The sequence below is a fragment of the Pygoscelis adeliae genome, unplaced genomic scaffold (genome assembly GCF_000699105.1).
Source record: "Pygoscelis adeliae isolate BGI_AS28 unplaced genomic scaffold, ASM69910v1 Scaffold410, whole genome shotgun sequence".
Classification (NCBI taxonomy): domain Eukaryota; kingdom Metazoa; phylum Chordata; class Aves; order Sphenisciformes; family Spheniscidae; genus Pygoscelis; species Pygoscelis adeliae.
Genome location: NW_008823913.1, coordinates 682,276 through 702,956, shown reverse-complemented (window position 1 = coordinate 702,956; position 20,681 = coordinate 682,276). Strand labels below are relative to the sequence as shown.

Sequence of the window (20,681 nt, the reverse complement as noted above, 5' to 3'; positions counted from 1 at the left end):
AGATGCATTTTACCAAATAACTTGAATTTATAAATGCCATCCATCTTGCAAAGATCCTGGTGTATAAGTATATGCATCAACAGAAAATGGATGTGTCCACCCAGGAGTACCCAGGACCACGCGTGGTTTTCATAGAGCTCTGAGACCACTTCTAACTAGAGACTGATTCAACAGAAAGTCTTCACAAATAACAGCACCAAACAGAGAAGTGCTGGAATTTCTTGCACACGCAAAAGGGGGGCTGTGGGGTGTGGGAGAGGTTCAAGCACTGAGGGTGCTGGTGGTGACCCTGCTGCAACTTCTTTGTAGGGTTTGTGACATCTGGCCTTAGTTTCCTCCAGCCTTTTTGACTGAACGGGTGCAGGGATCTGGCTGAGAGCCCCACTTCAGTCCAAAGTCATCTGCGAAAGCCAGATGTTTGCCTTTGTAACCGCCATTGAATCTTGTCCCCCCAGCTCGTGATCCAGGGAATATATCTCACTCTGTAAGGGTGGAGCGTGAGAGTTAATCAGGCTATTTCAACTTCTCTGTTAGAAACAGTGCCGATCAAATGTGTTTCTATCAACAGCTGCCTTTTTCAATTATGCAGAGAAAACATGAGCGGGACAGTGTGCACTGCAGTATAGGCTTGTAATGATCTGAGAGGTTGCAATGGCTTTCAAACTGAGAAAAAGTGCAAGGGAGAGATGCTGAAGCAGTACCAGTAATGTGAGTGCTACAGCAGAGTCCGTTACAGGTAAGTAATAGCAGTGCTTCAGCAAATTAACCTTTTCAAGGGTACCAAACAGTTCCTGCCATAGGTTGGACTGCATTCTGCAATGTCGGGATATGCCATAGGCCCAGGAGCAAAGAATTGTTTTATCTAACTATATCTTGGCCATTTGTTTGAAGCCTTTTTAACCTCCTGCTGTAGAAATGGTGAACTGCTGAGGAGAAAAAGGACATGATATGGTAACACCGTTCCAGCAGCCACCTGCTGCTACCGGTGGGATCCACCAATACATGGGTAAAAAATGTGTTCATTTTCCCGGCCAGGGCAGTTTTTCACATGTGTATGAAACTGCCTCATGAATATGTTTCTCAGATGTCATGGGCAAATGCCTTGTGAATAGCTTTCTGTACAAATTAAAGAAACATACAGGTATCTGGGACAAGAGAGACGTCATAGTGACGGTATAACATCAGTGCATCACAAAGGAGACTTCTCAAAATAGGTTTTAGACCTTTTCCATCATCTTTGTTTCTATAGGGCATTTTCATGGTGTATATATATAAGCTTGGGCCATAGATAGAGCATTCTCTATTCTACTAGAAAATTGGCATAAACTAGAATTTTCCTGATGTCTTTTTACAATAGCACTGTTAGGAATGACGTTGTATCTGCCAGATGGTCCAAAATCGCCTCCCTTTCAATGGAAGAGGGAGCACAGCTCATTCTTCTAGGTCAGCTCCAAAAGCGTTCAGTTTCTGAAATGATTTTACAGTTTTCCTGATTCAGCAGTCTGGTCTGTCGGGATCCCACTAAAATGGGGGGATCTGTCCCCAGGGCCTGGGCACATCCCGTAGATGGATGACTACTCATGATCTTGCAGTAGGCAGTATGCAACCTGCAGCTGAATTGCAAGTCCCACATGGAGTTGCAGACTCTTGTTGGTTTTCCACCTTAAAGTTAGTCAAGTTTACATTTTTAAATTGTGGGCTATAGTAGCAAAACCTAACTCCAACCTTGAATTTTAAAGAGGCAGGTGTTGTGACCAGTGCAGAGATGCAGAGAAAGTGTGGACAAATGAAACTAGCAAATGGCACTAGCTTGTATTGCATTGAAATAATGCTTGTGTTCATATGGTAAATGATCTCAAAACTTGATGTCATGTAGTGCTGCTCAGTGACAGGTGTCAGATTGCTTTGTAAAGGACAGCAGAACCATAGTTTTATACATAAAGAAATCGATGCTCAGGGAAGGGAAATGATTTATCTGAAAGCACCCAGTTGGTCAGTGGCAGATCTGAGGGCAGAGGCTCTTCATCTGAAAATTTTTCCTTTTCTAAAGACTGACCTCAGCAAACATAGAAATGTTAATCATGGAACAGCTTCACAAAGGCTGAAATCTATCTGGTAGAGTTGACTCCAGGAAGTCCCTTGCCAAACTTCACACCATGACTGATCCATGGCTCTCGACATGCGCTTACTTTTATTATGTGGGTAATGGGACTCCTCATTTCTGACAAAGATTATGGGAGGTTTCTGTGTATTAATCTTCAAATAAAGTGTTGTCTAGTTCTTGTGCTACTCTGTGCGGTGGTGAACTTCAGCTCCAGCACAGAGGTTGTGTCTATAAAACAAAGGAGAAACAGCCTGATGCTTCACTTACATGCATGGAGTACTTGACTTCACGTCTTGTGTCCAAGTGTGTCTGGCAGTGGCTCTGGTCTCACAAGGTCCTCTGTCCGTTGGGGGATGAAGCGCAATGTGATTCCACACTAATAGATACATTTAAAATGTAAACTTGAAGACTAAGAACTGTTTTGTCTATGTAAATTTGTTATGAGGTGGGTTCTGTAGTAGCTAATAAACGACTTAATTTTTTGCTTTAATCTTTCTGTGCAGGACACCAGCCATGATTGGATGCTCGTTTGTAGTGGACCGGGAGTATTTTGGTGAGATTGGCTTGCTTGACCCTGGTATGGAGGTCTATGGAGGAGAAAACATTGAATTAGGCATGAGGGTGAGTAACAAAGAAGAGACTTTGTGCCATGTCCATTTGCAAAGAAAGACAGGGAGCCTGTGGCCCAACAGAATTGCTGACTGATTGATAGGCTATTACGCTGAAGTAATTGATATTGCAACACTATCTGGAACTGACAGGCCCAGTAAATGAATGTTTCTGGCCTTACTGGCCTTGAGAGAACTGATAACAGTCAGAAATATGGTTTATTGGTTCATTCTCTCAGTGTCTGAACCCAGTGAGACAGATTTTCCCCTTTCCCAGTAGCTCTGCTTGTGCAAACAGCTACACTAAGTCTTCATGGGCTCATTGCGCCTAGATGATGCATGGCCTAGATGTATGCTTGTGGCCTAGCAGATGCAGTACCCACAGAAAACCAAGGACAGGCTGGTAGAAATCAGTATTAATGTTCTACATACCACGCATGATGAATGCTGTGGTATTTTAAAACTTTAAGGGTCCTCCTTATAGAATAAGAACTACAGGGTACAGGTATTCGATCCTGTCGGATAGGTCAGTACAAATTGTGGACAGATGACTTTGGGACAGCATCAGTCCACCCTGTGCTTCTGGACCTATAGGAGGTTTGATACTTGTGATCCTTTGCCCTTGTTTTCAAGGTGGTGCTTGCCAGCAAGTCCTTCTGAAGTCCAGGGAACATGTCTTTGCTTAGCACTTGAAAATTAGGCCACTCAATGTTCCATGAACACAGTTTCCTCGTTATAAAGCTGCCTGTTTAATTATTTTCCCCTTACTCCTTACTCCCTGCTTCACAGTAACACATCCCTGGTGCATGTAATGTGCTCATTAAAGCATATATTCTGCTCGTGGTGAAACACTGAACATCAAATTAGTCCATTCTTTGTCTGACTCTTTTTTCCTAAAATGGCTACAAACTCCTTCACACCAGTGGGCTGAGGAAGAAGGTCATTGCAGCAAGAGTTTATTTTCACATATGGGTGTGTATTTATTATTCCAGCATCACAAGAGGCGTAGGGTTTGTAATGGGACTGTGTGAATACACTGCTTATACTTTTAAGGTTCAGAATTCACATGGGGACAGAAAAACTGCTACCACAAATCATCCAATTTTCCTTAAGAGGGTCAGGCTATTACCAGGATTGTGTGAGCTTTCCTTTATCATTGTGCAGGGCTTTGAGCTGTTTGAAACTTTTTCCACATGGCTGCTCCCAGAATAGATTGAACGCTGTGGCAAAACTCTGGCGTAGCTGATGAATAAGCCTCCTAAGAAATCTGAAAGCTGTCGCTCTTCCTTAGACGAGAAGAACTCGCCGAGTACGATTAGGGCTCCTGGTAAACAGAGGCAAAGGTTTTAATAGGATTATGGAATGGCACTTGCCTGAAGAGACAAGAATTTGAAGTGAGTGAGGACAGGTTTTCAGGGGTGGGGAGCCTGTTAAAGTCTGCAGAAACCTAGGATCTAGAAACCAGCTCTCATTCTTTGGGTTGGGATTTTTTTTTGGTTTGGGGGTTTTTTGCCCTATAAAGAATAATTAATCCTACTGTTTGAAAAAGGCTTTATGCAAGTGCAGGAGTATGAGTGAGTTCATTCTGAAGTAAGCTGTATGTCCACAGCATGGATCTGTTACTCTGCCTTTTCAGCCTGCCTCTAGCATGTGTCTGCCTCCTAATTTGCAAGTCCTACGCGTGATCCCCTCCTGTGTGTCTTTCAGAGCTGTCAGAAACTAGCAGCGTGAAAATGCACAGGAACCTTCTCCCTTCCCTCTAGGATATTTATAAAACCACTGCGAATTTACAAAGGTTTTTTTTTTTAACTCCAGAATCTCAAAGTAAATTGCAAAAAATCATTCCTTTCCCAAGGCCTGGTGCAGTGACCCACGCGGGGATATTTGGCATATCCCCTACACCTGCACAGAGGGATGCTGTTGCCCATGTGTGACTCTGCTTGTGTGGAGCAAACACAGACAGAAAAGGGAAGGAATACATGAATGAATGCGTAAAGAACAAGAAATAATATAACAATAAATAGTAAAATAGGGGGGAAATGGTGGCACGTGTTTGGCTGAAAACTGTCCCTATTTAAAATAGTTGTAACAATAATCCTTTAAACTTTTTTGCAAACTATTATCATGTTGCTGCTAAAAGGGATTAGGCTTGGAGTGTCTGAATTAGATTACATTGCATCTAATGAACCCTCATTTAAATTGTTTTAATAAAGTGAAATAGGGAAAGTCAGTGAAACTAATGAGCTGATTTGGGAGGATACTGTTGATAACCCAGCTAATCCCCCTTAAATCTATTGTTTATTAAAAAATCATCATCTTGGATATTCCGCTATTGGCTTTTCCCTTTTCTAACTTCCATAGATGGAAATATTTAAATAATTAACCTAAGTGATTTTCTGTATTGAGCAAGCAGTGCATAAACTGACTGGGGCTACCACATCTACGGAAAATATTTAGGGCTCTGCAGCTCTTTTTTTAACTCATATTATTTTTTGTGTAATCTTCATATTGGTTAGAGCTGCGACACTCTCCTGATGGGGTAGCTTTGCAGTGAAGCCAGTGTCTGTTTGCCAAGCTAGGGAGATTCTGGTTTGGTTGAGAAAAAGCACCAGCTGTTCTGGGAAATAAAAGGGAGATGGACATGATTGCAGGCTTGTGCTAGTAAGGAAATAGATGGACGCTTATCTTGTACTATATTTTTCAAAGATGACAGTTTCACCGCAAGATGGATAAATACAGGATTGAATCATCTGTTACGCACAAACGGTGCCATTCTCTTAGTGTTCACCAACCAGCTACTGAAGCTGATGGGAATTGTCTGCGAGCACCTAAAAGCTGATTTTGGCCAGGAATTTACAAAGTCAAATTGTGGCTGACTCCTGCGTGGATGAGGTGCCCTTCGCAAGCAAAGGGCAGCTTGGCTCGTCAGCTGCATTCAGGCAAGCACCACGCCACTGGTCCGCCTCCTTGTATCCACGTGGATCCAGTGAGCGGTAGACAGCCCCATTGTCATTTCAGCTGTGGTTCAGCTGTCCCTTTCCCAACCTGGAGGCAGAGATAAAGAAAATAATGGTACTTTCTCCTGCAGCAAAGCTGCGGATATGTCTGTGCCTGAAGAAGATACCCTAAACTCAGGGTAGATCATGTTCCTCTTCGCTGCTCCTGGACATCAAATGGTCTCTCTTACCTGTAGTACAAAGAGATATCCCAATAGTAAAAGAAATTCAAGCAGTGCTTGAATGTAGAGGAAGACAGGGATCCCTTTAAGTGAAGGTCCCAGATTATGACCCTGTAAGAAAACTGCATCCTTTGCAAGTGCCATGTAAATTCCCTTCCTAGTAGGAGATACAGACACAATTATTTAGAAAGGGATCATATAAACATTAAAAGCCTAGTTTATGATTTGACCTAATACAAGCAGTTTATGATGCATCTTTTTATAGCGAGTCATTAATCATTGCACCAAGGATCTCTCTGTTCCTCTGGTGCTCCAGTGATAAGGTGAATGAATTGCTGTTCTTTTTATTTTTGTACCCATCAACTGTAATTGTGGGTGGGAAGAGATCAGGCATTTATTTTAAAGGATGCTCTAGTACAAATTAAATTCTGCTTCCACCATTAAGAATCCAAACAAATTAAATAAAAAATATGTTGCCACATTGACAACTGAAAGCAAAACTTTTTCTCTTTTACGGCCGGCATCAACGGGCCATACTACTTTATTCTCAGTAGCACGGTGATATACCTCAAAGGAGGGAATCTGCATCAGTTGATAAATTCTTAGAGGTGCTAACGCAGAGATTTGGGGGGAAAAAAAAGCAAGCAACAAACACCCCCCGCCAAACTAATAACTTACCCAATTTGAGATATCTTAAAGAAACCTACTGTTTAAGAGGTTCTGGCCAGAGAAATCAATTAGAGATGTCCCTAGGTACCAGTGTGACAAAATAACTCTATGGTGAATTCAAGTGATGACTTACCTCTCCAGCAGAGCTTAGCTGGGTGCTTAAGGTTAGTTGTGACCTCGGCTCATGCAGATGTGCCACAGGTAACTTTGGCCAGTTTTGGCATCTGGAAACGGCATGGCTCTGGGAACACACGGTCCACCAGGGTTGAAAAGAATTGTCTGAAAACAGGATAAAAGCTCAGGTCATTTGCCCTCTCTGCTGTTGTGATTACATTGCTAATGGTGGCCGAGCTGCCTAGCTGATATCAAGCATGGGTTATGTATATAAAAATGCAGTCCCACCTCTGGGATTTGCTGAAATACTGTGTGTACTGTAAAAAAATCATGATGCAGATTCACTGAAATCTCTTTATGAGGAAATAAGACTCATAACCTAACAGTCTTTCATACACAAGCAAATCATTATACTTTCCAAACTTATGCTATATGGCCCGGCTTTACTTTCTTTAAAAAGAGATGAACTACATTTTCTCTGAACAGAAATGCTAATGGTAGATTGTTGAGTAGTGAATTCTTGCCCTGATTTTATTACCTTTAGCTAAGGAGATTTAGATTCCTTTGAGCAGTCAGTGTTTTAAATGCAGATTCTAGGCTGGTATGCTGTAATAAAAATGTCACAAGGTTTATGTATAGCAAACTTTAATTCTGAATTCTGGACAATGCTTTTTACCCCGTGTGATTCATGAGGCCAGGGCCCTAGTCTTAGAGCTAAGAGGTAAGTAGGAACCCCGTTCTGGAGAGTTTCTCAAAATTTCAGGGTTTTTTTCCAACATGCTGTGGTAAAATACAAGTGAAAATTGTACAAAAATACAGGCTAATCAAAATGTCTTATTTTGGTAAATCCAAAGACCTTTCCCAAGCTGTAATCTACAATATAAATTAATTCAGTTTCAAATGAAAAGTTCTAAAAGAAAGCCTTTCAGTTTGAAGACATTTAATCACTTAAATGATGTTAACAAAACTCACAATTGCTGGCATCTGAAAATGTAGTGCACTCTGTCCTTAGACACACCTATTCACACTGGAGTGCGATAAATCAGCATTTTCAGCTTGAAGTTAAATGCTATTAAAATGTTTCTGACCAGTTCTACACTGAACTCTGCACTGCCGAAGCAAAATCCTAATAAGTGATGTAATCTGCCGTTATTGGAAGTTACTCTGTTGCATAGGTTGCAAAGATCTCCGTGATAAATTTCCTAGGTCTCACCCTCCAGATAAGCCGTGTAAGTAAAGGCGTCGTCTTTTCCATCTCCAGTTTAATTTTGCATTTTTGTAGGCATTTCCTAAGTTAAAGGAATGTTAAGGTTGTAAAGTCAAGCATTAAGAAATCATGAAAGGATTGAATTCATGGTGCCTCGATTACATTAATTCTCAACTCCTTTCCCTCTTCAACATAGGGATTGGAATAGTCTGTTCTGTGGCGATGTGCATATATGATGAGCCAGGTCTTCTGCCTGTCTGAATGTTCAGCATCTCTTAATTCCAGAGGAGTTTCATTGATTCAAACAGGAGGAGATTAGGCCTGACATTTGTATAAAGCGATAACGCGTCCTGTCTGGAAAAGGAGACAGACTTAGTTGTAAGTCAAGACGCTCATGCGGGCATTAAATCCCAGGCGTGTCCAAAGTCACCACGAATCACCGCTGCCGCCGTTGCCAAAGTGTGCAACCGCCAGTCCCAACAGGCTACGCGGGGCGATAAGTGTATTAACAGCTTGGAGAAAGCTGTTAGCAGCCCTGGTTACTCTGGTCCTGGCTCTGCGGTTGTGTCCTCCCGGTAACTGGTGCTCATCCCTCCGTGCAGTGAACCAAAGAGACGCAGCGCTGTCAGCAAACAAGCAAACCATGAAAAAGCAGATGAAGAGGACGGGCTGAATTGCACTGCGACAACCAGCGCCTGGCGCCAGGTTTCAAACGGCTGGCATCAACCATGTTTCAAACCAGAGGATTTTCCGTGTAAAGGGTCTTCCCACACAAGAAAGAGAGGAATGTGAAAACAGTGTAAAGCAAAGCCAAACAGCTAAAAGATGGCCCTTGGCCCCTTCCGACTGAGTTAGAGTACTCGGGTTTTTATCCTACCAGATCATTCATATAGTCTTAATTGTACGCTAAATGGGATGCACTATCTTGTTTCTGGGGAGAGAATCCAACTCCCTACCTGTCTGCAATTTCTTTGAACCACAGTGTGCTTTTTTTCGCCTTTTTCTTTTTTTTTTTTTTTATTAAATTGAAGATAACGGTAACCTTGAATGGAAAACAATGTTTTCATCAGACCATAGCGCAATGGTGGTCTAGCATGAAATTGCCAGCAAACTACAGGACTAGAGCTTGTGAATACCGTTAAAAACACTCTCTAAAGCGGGAGCATTGGAAATAGCTCAGAAAAGAGCATCTGGCCATTTGGCTTCAATATCACATCATGCTCCATCGAGTGCAACATTTTATGTTACAAACTCTTTCATGTACTAGGACATTATAAAAGCACAAGGCTGGAAATTTCAGAAAGAGATCAACAGCAAAAGAACTGAGGAAAGAAAATTCTTCCTTAGCCTTTGCTGCTTTCTTCTCAGCCACTTTCCTGCAGGTTTAATCTAAATCTAACACAGGTTCCTCTGCGGTGGCAAGTGTGAACTGAACGAGAGAGGAAAAATGCAGAGAAGTTGAGCGTGCTAGTTGTGTTGAGATTGAAATAGCTTTCACTTGCCTAATGATGAGACTGAACCAAAAACCTAGATATGAGCTACAGCTGGTCAGAAACTTTCTGGTACAACGTATTTTCTATTGCAAATTAACAACTCATCCAGAACTCCAAATGTCCTGTAGAACTCTAAATTTTGATGCTGATTACTGAAAGCCTGGCTTGGGCTGTTGTGTACCCAGAGGTGCCCAACTGCCAGCCCTTAGCCGGGTGCCCAGTACAGCTAGCAAAAGGGGGTTTTGAGTTTTTTGGAACCACTTTGCTTTTTTTACACACCCAAAAAAAAAAAAATATATATATATATATATATCAGTGCTGTGGAAAACATCTTCTTTCCGCTCAAAAAATGAAATGACAGTGTGTTTCAGGATACCAGCTGTTCCCAGAGCAGGGAGATGCCAGTTTTCTAATTGACCTTTTGATTAGCTCCCCAGGTGGTTCTTGTTTTTCTGGGGATGAGAGGTTTAATCTGACCCGCTAGGAAGCATGGAAGGCTCTTAGGATGGCAGGAGTCCTTTCAGCCTGAGCTTCTGCAGTTGGAGCAAAGCCTTGGTTTGGGCCAGTGTCCTGTGTGGAGGGCCCCAACCCAGACCAGCAGCCTGGGTAAGTCCTGGAGGAGCAGCCAGCGGGTGTGAGACCCACAGCCCAAACTGCTGTCCTCGGCTGTGGCCGGGGCTCCTATGCACGGTTGTGTTGCTGGAAGGGTTTTTCCCAGGTACCGTCCTCCAGGCAAACCGTCTCACTTGGGAAAATGTACTTCAGCCTTAGAGGTGAGCTGTCAGATTCTTTTTCCCCTCCAGTCTTGAGTGCGGTGTCTGGAGGTGGGATTGTAGGCACTGAAACGTAAACCTTGTCACGTGTTGCTGAGGTGTTACCTTTGTAGGAAAATTCAAGTCACCGTTATTTATGACGTTAAACAGAGTCATATAAATCCTTTCTGCTGGTGAGCGGAAGCATTCTTGTCACATAAGCATGAGGAAAACAGAGCTGATCTTTGAGCTGTGGGTTTGGAGGGGGAGGGTTGTGGGGTTTAGGTTTGTTTGGTTTTGTTTTAATTCTGCCTGGAAAACTTTGGGAGGTAATATGACATTTTTTACTGTATCTTTTGCAGTCTGCTAAAGAAGCGTCTTAACTGACTAATAATTATCCTTGCAATAGCGTTGCCTGAATAGAGCAAAGCATGTTGAGCTGACCTGTGTGACAGATACCTCTGAGCTGAGGAGCAGAAAAGGAGTAATGCATGTACCTGTGTTGTTGAAAAAAGGTTCGCTCCTCGGTGCCAAAAAATTACATCGTTTTCTTTGTTGTGTGTAATACACAGAAAAAAAGCAACTTAACACTGAAGAACTGATGAAAGAGACAAACTGTTTTCTGTTGAAGGCAGCAGAAGAGTAGCTACCAGTGAGAAATTTTTAATGCAAATCTTCTATAAATTTGGTTTTAATGGGCTGCATAGTGCAATGGGAATATTCACAACAAAGGAGCCCCCGGACAGGGCGGCTGCGCTGTATAGCAGGTCAGGTGCTTGACTGGGGAGTGCTCACCCGCTGCATGATCTTGAGGAGTTTGTTTCCCACCTTTCCCCTTCAGTTTGCCCATCTGCAAATGGCAATGATAATATTCACTGTATAGTGGGCAAAACAGTCCAGGGAACGGTAAAGTTGTTATTTCTAGAGTGGCAGAAAGTGTCCTCCGAAGGAGCGCAGATGAGCTCTTTTGCAGTTGACATTTCAGAAGGGCACTACTGGCCAGGCACCTTGCAGGAAGGTGGCAGGGAGAGAGGGTTTCTCCCCAGAAGAGCTCACAGAGGAATGAGACCTGGCATAGAGGGGCCGGAACGGGGCACAGAGCAGGGAAACAGATCCCTGTTCAGCTGAGCACAGACAGAAAATACGCAGGTGTGAGTGTCTGTGGGCACGATGGCAGTCCTGGGCACAGAGTCGAAACAGCAAGCAGATGAGAAGTTCATCTGTTGCCACCTAATCTTCCTCCTGCAAGTAAACCCTAAAATACTTTCCCAAGCTTGCCTCGGTTTAATGATCTCTTCCTTTTTGGTACTGGTGCCAGTGAGCGTTTGCTTGCAGCCATGTCGCAGAAGGACACCAGTCATCAATTGTCCAAAAAAAAAAAAAAAAATTACTCATCCTGCAGAGTTATATCATTTCCTTCAATTCAGTGTCCTTTAAAGGCTTTGGGGGAATGTTCCATGACAATATTTTGGGACATGATGTGTGCAGTAATGTACCTTTAGATCATATTGGCTGCCAGGAGTTGGGAACTTGATGACACCCGTTTGCCAGATTTGTTCTGTACTTTTTTTCATCGTTATTGTGGAGCTGAATTCCTGCTTTGTTCCTGCACAAATAAATTAAGTAATTTCAGTATGGAAGGAAGGAAATGAAAAAAAAATCCAATAAAATATTTAAAGTTTCCCTTAGAGTTCCAAGATTCTGTCTCTCAAATTTTGTTTCCTACATAGGAAAAATAGGGAAACAGGTTGGCTGAAACGCTTTATTAGCATGTTTATTGTAACCTGCGTAGCTCCATATGTGGTTTCACTGCTCGCACACTGCAGCTAGTCTAGATCCATACAGACAAATTACCTTTGCATCCTCATATGTCATTGTTTCTCCTCCATGAACCTCAGATTAGATTGCATGGCGATGTTAGACATCAATATAACATGCACAAATGCATTGGTCAAAATGCCAATGGCTTTCCATTGGTAACTTTCTTCCAACATAATGGAAAGGTGTTAGCTATTTAAAAGAAAGGAAAAACAAACACAAAATGGCATATCTGTCATTTGCATTTGTATTCTAGGCTTAGAAAAGGCAGATCTCACTGAAAAATCATATTTAATACGACATACAGGATTTATAGTGTGAGAAATGCAGCCAAGGAGAACCCAGAGAAGCATCAAAATACATCTGCAAAATCTGTGTTAGGTGCGAATGAGTATTACATATTCAAGTGTTTTGACTGTAATAAAATAATCTATTTGCATGTTTCAGTGAAACTGTAGCTGCATATCTCTACCTAAAATGCCACTTAGATTTCCTCTGCGTTTCTAATAGCATGTCATTTACACAAGTATCTTCCTATCAGCAGAAAAACAAACAATTCAATAACTTCAAAGCACGTCGTGCCCATAATTCCTAGCACATTCTGGCGGAGCAGGTAAATACGTATGCCTCCATTTAACCAAGTGGAAACTGAGGTGGGACTCTAAAAACGTCCTCACAGGACATTTGAGAGTCATTTGATGGTAGAGCCCAGGCTGGAACTATTTTAAATAGACTATTGGATTTCCCTGCTAATTGTTCTGAATTCAAATCCTGAAATGATTACTGGAGGTTACAGCACATGCACGCATTAGAGGAACTGTACTTAAAATTCCTATGTTCCTTTAGGGCGTGATTGAGTGAGGAGAGGACACGGGTGATGGACTTCAAAAGGAATAAGCAAATTCTAAAGCCTGTTTCTGAGTAGGAGTGTGAGAGCACATCCAAAGCAACTCTCTTGAGATCTGTTTTTTCTGTTCCTGTTTCCAGCTGATCTTGCCAAGCTGTGCTGGTGTGTACCTAGTGGGTTGCAGAGTTTCTGATATAACTTCTGCGTTGTCCTTTGTGGCTGGATCACCAGCCGCTGTCTCTGTTCCCCCCCAGGGAGGGAAGGTTGGTGGTATTTTGTGTCTCTTCCTTTGCCTCCCCTTGACTCACCGTGAGTGGCCCGCGTGGGGCCAGTCTGGCAGGGGTCTGCTGAGGACAATCTAGGGTGCCCTACTTGCGCTGCTGTGGGCAGATGTACGTCATATTCCTTCTTCACTCCTTTCCCTCACCCTTTTTATCCCTCAGCAAGAAATTCATTGACTCCTGAACAGTTGTACCGTGGGAACGTGCAGGTACAAGCTGCACCGGTGCATGAGCTGGATCGACTGCTGGGTCTGTGACCGCTGCATTGTTAATGGTGCCATTTTCCCTGGTCCCCTGCCTCTCTGTGGTTCAGCCTTTTGTGCTCACGGTCCAGGCGTTTGTTGCCCTGACGTCGTGCCTTTAGCCCAGAGGCGCTGATCTGCCAGACCCAGTGAGCCTCAGAGAGCTGCTGACAAGTTCAGCTCCAGTTAGCTGCAGTTCAAGGTCAAATGGGACTTTAAAATATGAATAAATGTCAGGGTTTGCTGGCACATCGATCTCGGTCTTTTTGATTACTGCCAGATCGCATGAATAAATTAGCCTTGACAGGTGCGATAAATTGTATAGACTACTGATCCCAAACAGTGAATGTTAAAGAAGGACGTGGGAGGCGTGGAGGGGAAAATACCCTCTGCAGATGCTTGTATTGAACGAGGTGAGTTTTGATACAGTGCTCCGGGGGTGATCTGCGGGCAGGAAGAGGCCTTTTGCTCATTTGAGATTCTGTGCCAAGCTGGGGCACGTCTCCTACTGAAGTATTGATTTCCTTTGTCAGAAGGAGTTTGGGTTACTGCGCGTTATGAAGCGAGAGAGCTTCGGCTGCCTTCTGCACCAGCGGCCCTACCCATCCAGGGTGGCTTTCATAGAATCATTAAGGTTGGAAGAGACCTCCAAGATCATCGAGTCCAACCGTCAACCCAACACCCCCACGCCCACTAAACCATGTCCCTAAGCGCCTCATCTACCCGTTTTTTAAATACTTCCAGGGATGGTGACTCAACCACTTCCCTGGGCAGCCTGTTCCATGTTTCGAATGGCTTGGTCTCAGGCCTTCTGGTTCCCAAGAGCGGACATAGACAAACAGGTCTCTAACGAAAATAAAACAAAAGTAGAGGGCATTGGAGGTAGTTCTTCATATGCTGTAATAATATATTGAACCCTGTCAAGCCATGATTCGTTTGCATGTCAGATCTTCGCTTTGCAGGGACTTTTTACTTGGAAACCAATGCGGTTACTCAGAGAAACTCTCATGATTTATAGTCCGTGCTTTCTTCTCTCTGATTTCCTGTACAGCATAACTGAGATTCTTCATTTCCCTCCTATGCATAAATATTAGCAATATCAATCACTGCTTAATTATTTTCTTAAATAAGGAGTTGTTACCTTTTGTTGATTGCTAAATGAGCCTGTGAAAAGAATTTGAGGATAGGGTGGTTTTTTCTGATACCGCCTCACGTGTCTCTAAGAACTTTCAGTTTCCTTAAATCTGGAATCAAATACCACAAAGCTCTCCAATATAAGACACATCAGAAAGCCAGACTTCCTGTCATAAACATGTAGACTTGTTCTTTTCTGTGTACTGTTACTCCCTTAATTAAGCATGCCCTCTTTCTGCAGCACCATGCACACATTCTGTCTCCCCATCTTGATAACTCATCTGTGTGTTTGTGTATAAAAGTCTGTGTATACATATTTATATGTATGTAGAGGCCATGCACTAGTGCTCATTTTGGGCCATTCCTCCTCTCAGGGCTTCTGTGAAATAGTTGGATTTATGCTGAAACGCTAAACTTCATAGTACGGTTAATCAAAAATGCACAATTTCAAATACAGAAGCATTTTTTTTCTTCAAAAGCAGAAATGTATGGAAGTGCTATATTTTGTAGCAAAAGAATTAAAGGGAGAAACTTTGTTTTGGCTTCAATCAATTTTGCAAAATGAAAGCAGAACAGGGTCTTTAAATTGGGTGAATTTTAAATTTTCATTGTGAATGTTCTGCATAGCACCAATTGTCTTAACTATAAATATGTGATCATCGCTTTTGCACATAAATTGTCCCATTAATATACATAATCAATAGCATATGCATAATTTAAAAGGGATTAATATAAATCTGTTGTTTATATGCCAAACTGTGTGGGTGCTGTGATGAACTGATACACCCTCAATATATGTGTAGTGTTAGAATGGAAGGGGTTACAAAAAAGGATTTTTACTTATACAGAAATGCCTTTACTTATGTAGAAATAGGGTAATGTAGACAGAGGTTGAGAGAGAGAAGGCTGGGAAAGAGAAAGGGCCTTTCCTACTACAAGAGCTTCACCAGATGGATGGTATCTATCACGCACCGTGCGCGTGATCGGGGTGTTAAGAACAGCGATGAGAAAAAGAAGGTAAAATGGGGCGTGTTGATGGAAAGAAGGATCAGCCACAGCGCTGAGTGGTAAGAAGCAAATTGCTTAATAGGAAGGATTTTGAGAATGGTGTAGAAGCTTTCGAAAGATTAGCCAATGCAGGCAGGTGGCTCCAAGCCTCAAAATGTGTGCTTTTCTGATTACTGGTATTATAGGGAAAAAAAGTGTTTACAAAGCAGTCAGGAAGAGGATGAAGATTATATTTTGAGGGCCAGGGAAGTATTGTGCTAGACTTAGGAATGAGGCAAAGAAGCTGTTAAAGTAAATAGATCAGATAAAAGCATTAGTATTTCTAGAATTGGGGCTTCTTGAACGCATGCCAGATGAAACGAGGAGGGATTTGCTCATAAGGGTCAAAGCATCTTCAGTCAAAAAGGCTGCACAGATTATTAAGGATATTTTTTTGCATTCCCACAAAAGTGCTTCTCAGTATTTCCACTCTCAGTGTCTGTTGATTTCAGATCTTGTAAACATTAATTCTCAAATGGTAAACCTTTAAAGCTTCAGAGGAAGCCAAAGATGAACCCTGAGGGACTTTATTTTGTGCCATACAATATACTATTGTGAGAATGGTTTCATATGATAAATTTCAGCTGTGTGATTTGCATATATTGCGCTGCTGTGCTCCCTCCCCAGTAATCCACCTGTCCAGCCAAAATGCCACTTTCTCGGTACATTTAAATTTCACTTACATTTAATTTTTGCCTTCTAAAACGTTTTGCCAATTGTTGTTCTGTGGCATCTGGGAGGAGGCTGGGACTTTCTGCAAGCTTTACTGCAATCCAAAACAAATAACTCACCTTTTTAGCACTGTGACCAACTCTTTAAAGCATCCAGAAAAAGAATATATTCTTATCCTCATTGCTGATGCATTTTTTTTTTTTTACTCCTTTATAGTAACTATAAAGAGATCAGAATTTGTTACTTCAAAAAAGGCACACCAGTCTGAAAGGTCTGAAAAAGCATTGCCTCCATCAACTGATCAACCAGACCAGGAAAGACAACTGTTGTCTCTCTACTTGCATATTATCTACCTTGTACAGAAACTTGATCACTGAAACATTGTCTTCCCATACAACAGAGACATTAGCAATTCATGCGTATCTGTTAGGTACATGATGATCCTCTATGGATTTTTATTAAAATATCACCTTCAGTAACTAATTCCTCTAAAGACCTGGATCTAATTGTATCGCCTATTAAATATATTTTATGCGATCAGGTGTCAGATCTCTAATAGACACGTGCAAAACCTCTGTCAGCTGTTCATTCTCAAGGATCTAATTTGACCTATCAATCAGAAATTGGTTATCATATAGTATGTCTTGAAATTTTATTTAAAATTAGATTCCAAATTCCCAAGGCAAAATGCCCTTAATAAGGACAACACCCCCAGAAAACAACATGTGGGAATGGAAATTCAGAAGGCAAATCGGGTTGTTTTATACTCAGCTACTTGTTGAAGGCATCACTGCCCTAAGTTTTAGCATGAATCCATGTTTGTTTGCAAAGATGTGGAGTCGCTTGAAGATCTACTGTGTGTAGGGCTGGATATAGCACCCACCTCCAAAGTCATTCCTTTGGGAATAGGCTATGGATCTTGAACATCTTTCTTTGCCAGACTGAAATATTACCTGGAGTTTTGTCTTCGGGGTTCGATGTGTCCAGCAATTTGCCAATAATGTGTTTATTTTCTCAGTCAACTGTAGTAAACTATTGTGTATTGAACTAAAAATTCGATATTATTTGAGCTGCCTCCGTCATCTTAGAAATTTTGTTAGCTGATTATTTAGTTCACTGCATATGCTGCTTTCCTTTGTGTCACCTCCCTTGATGTCTATGACATATGAATTATGAGTGGGGAAAATAAGCATAGTCAGGCTTAACCTATAAAAAAGAGGAAAGAAAATGGCTGATAGAGAGCTTAAACGAAAAAAAAAAAGCTCTAAATGGGAAACCACAGGAGAAGTGGGTGAGATAAGGCAAATGAGAAACAAGTTTTTGGAGGTAGTGATTAACACAGGCAGCTGTGGACTGAGAGCAACTGAAATGTGGGCATTTCACAAAGGGCCAGAAGGCGACTTAATGATGTCCAGGGCACTGTAATTAATAGTTTGGCGGGGAGGGGTGGAGAATGGGACATGTCAAACCAAGCTTTGACAGGCATCTCCTGAAAGAAGAGGACGGGTCTTGGTAGAGTCAGTTTTGAAACCACCTATGGTTGTACCAGCTGCTTCAAATGAACTGTCCTGTCCCTGGAGAGGGAGATATGGATAATGGATCATGGAGCCAGGCCCTGAGTGTTCTGCACTGAGCACCCAAAATGTTAGTCCAGACCTGGTGTAAACTCAATCAGTCCATTAGCTTCCTGTGGGAAAATAACAGAAGATTGGTGAGGAGGATTGTAAACGTGCTCAAGTGACTTGCAGCTGGGGTGTAGAAAAATACATATATCATACTACTAGTTGTTTAGTCTTGTGTGTTTGACAAGTAGAACATCTGTGTTTAGATAACATAGGCCTGCAATAGACTTAGAGGCACCCTAGCGAACGTGCTTGACGTTCCCGCCCTGCTATGGGAAAGATCAAAGCGCAGTGGTGAACTACGCCTGCGTGAATCCCTGATCTACGGGCAAAAACAGCAGGTTTGGTGATCCTCTAGCACGCACTGAGCTCCGCGGTGCCTGCGTCCCGCTTGTATCCCTCTGCCCGGGTGCTGCTTTGGGGAATCCCCCGGTTGGCGAGGTAACAAAAATAAATTTATTCTTTGCATTTCAGCTGTGGTTTTGCGGTTCTTCCTGTGCCTGCCTGTGCCGATTCACACACTTCCCTACCTTGCCATGCAAGCAACATAGGCTGCCTTCTGTCTCCTCCTTCCCGGCTCCTCCCTAGGACATTTTTTCACTTGAGGGTCAATGCATTTTGCTTCTAGAGTCATGCTGAGGTATTCTCCTCTGGGTTGCAGCAGAAGTAGGAAGTGAGTTTTAGAAAGCAGAGTTTGGACCCAGGTTTGTGGCACCCCGTGCTCAGTGGCAGCTCTTCACGTTGTGTGCGCTTTCATTTACAGAGGTTACTCATGTAAATGCTTCAGCAGTCAGGAAGCAAAGCAAAAATAATTGCTAAGGGAGATGTGGTGCATTTTTCTTGTTCCTCATTAATCCATATTCAGTATCTTTTCAGGAGGATATAGTGATGTACAAATGTGGTATAAGTTACTTTCTCTCCCTTTCCATTCCCTTTGCACGTTTTAATTAAGCATAGCCTGTTGTCCATCTTACTGAAGCAACATTTCCTGTCATGTCAAATGTCAAAGGCAGTTTCTACAAAAAAAAATAGCAAATTCTAGCAATTGTTCAGATGTTTCTCAGACCTTCACACAAAACTTTTTCATTCTGCATACCTAGCAGGGTACTGATCCTTTTTTTTTTTCTTAGCAAAGAAAGCAGATAGGGAAGGCTAGTGCAATCTAGCATTTCAAGTTTAAAATTTACCAATGAGTCAAGATATAGTAAGAAATTAAGGTGAATGTGACAGCAAGAGAAAGGAGGAGTGATGATATGGTGATCTGTGTGAATTGCATCTCGAAAGGTAGTTTAAAGATCCCGTAATCTTTTCCTTAGCCTTTTGATAAGTCAAGACAGGGAAAAACCCTCCTTCAGTGGCATTAGCTGAATGAGTCTGCACCCTCTTAGATATGAAGAAAGTGCTGTGATTTAGCGAAACAGAAAACCCTTAGAAAACAAACTGGGATCCGTGAGCCTGCTGGAGATTGCAGGATAAATCTTTGAACCTGCTGCATGTTGACTTCCTTAAATTGTGATATACAGCAAAATGGAGTACCCAACCCAGTTCGAAAGATGTTTGCGCCTTCCCGGTGCGTAGGGTGAGGGTGGGGTGGACTTCTGCTCTAAGTGCAGAGGCACAGCAGCCGCTGGTTTTAATTTACCATAGATCTGACTGGCACTTGTTTTCAAAACAACTCTGGTAAATCCAGTGCTGTTTTGCACTTGTTACTACATTAACGAAGATCTGGTATACTGACCCTCTCCCTTTCATGCCTTAATTTGTGTAGTCTTTCTGCTTCTGTCACGGTGAGGACTTCATGCAATATTTCACCATTAACATAGACCCATTAGGTCTTCAATAAAGACTATTCGTATGCTATTTTTTTGCCACTGGTGCTGGTATCCCCTGCCTAACGCAGGTAATGAAGGGCATGAAGAGTCTAGATGTGAATGGCTGACTGTTAACCACATCCTTATTTGTCTCTAGCTGCTTTCACGACAGCCTCTGGGGTAAAGAACAGATCCACTGTCAGTTCTGCCTTAGTGTTTCGACATACAGAACCAAACCAGGAGTAAGGAAGGTGTAAACGTAACCTCACTGGCTCTATGTCAGGCCCCAGGATGAGAACCATGAAAGCAAGATGCAGAGGGAGGTACATGTTTGACTTTGGTGCTCAGTTTTCAACCCTGGAAGGCAGGTGTGGTATGTGAGCAGCACTCATTGCATCCTCTCTAGGGCAGTCTTCAGGGTTTGGACATTTCCTCCGTTCTGCGCACGGACCTGGCAGCGGAAGAAGTGTTTTATGGGAATAGTGGAGTGAGCTGCTACTCAGGTGTGTGAGACAAATCAACAGGACCGAATCATCTTGAGCTATGCGGAGCAGAGATTGAAAATTCAGATCATTTTCCTGCCTTGGTTCAGCTTTTCTTCCACTCCTAATTACTTTCTTTCTGACGAGTCTTTAGACCTTTTCTCCACCTTCTGTTTTCTGCTCTTGCCAATATGTCTTACTCTTTTTCATCACTCTCCTATCCCTCCACCTTTCCTGGCTCAGCTCCAGGCCTTAATGTTCCACACTCTCATCTAGCTGCGCCAGTGACTTATGAGCTCAGTGCTGCTGTGGACATCAGACCTCTTAAGTACCTAAGCAACTCCCAGGAAAGCTCATAAATGTCTTTCACAATGGATGTTCAAAGTAAGGAAAGCATTAGAAGTTTGAGGAGTTTGTTGCTTAAGAGGAGAAGCCTAGACTAGATGAGAAGGAGAAAACCTATTACTCAGGGTAGAAAAAAAAAAAAAGCCTTTTTAATAGCAAGAACAATTAACCAGGGGTCCCATCTGTTGACATGAAATGATACTGTAAAGGAAATGTTTTAGTTTGAACAGAGATTAATTCAGAGGAAAGAAGAGG

The 20,681-nt window shown here is 42.4% G+C and overlaps 1 protein-coding gene across 1 annotated transcript in view; it reads left to right on the top strand.

The window, feature by feature from the left end:
- GALNT9 (polypeptide N-acetylgalactosaminyltransferase 9) overlaps nucleotides 1-20,681 on the top strand; it is a 154,976-nt gene that overhangs the window by 77,185 nt on the left and 57,110 nt on the right. Inside the window, exon 6 of the mRNA XM_009335287.1 lies at nucleotides 2,608-2,725. Within this exon, the coding sequence (XP_009333562.1) occupies nucleotides 2,608-2,725 (118 nt within the window). The remainder of the gene's footprint in view (nucleotides 1-2,607; nucleotides 2,726-20,681) is intronic.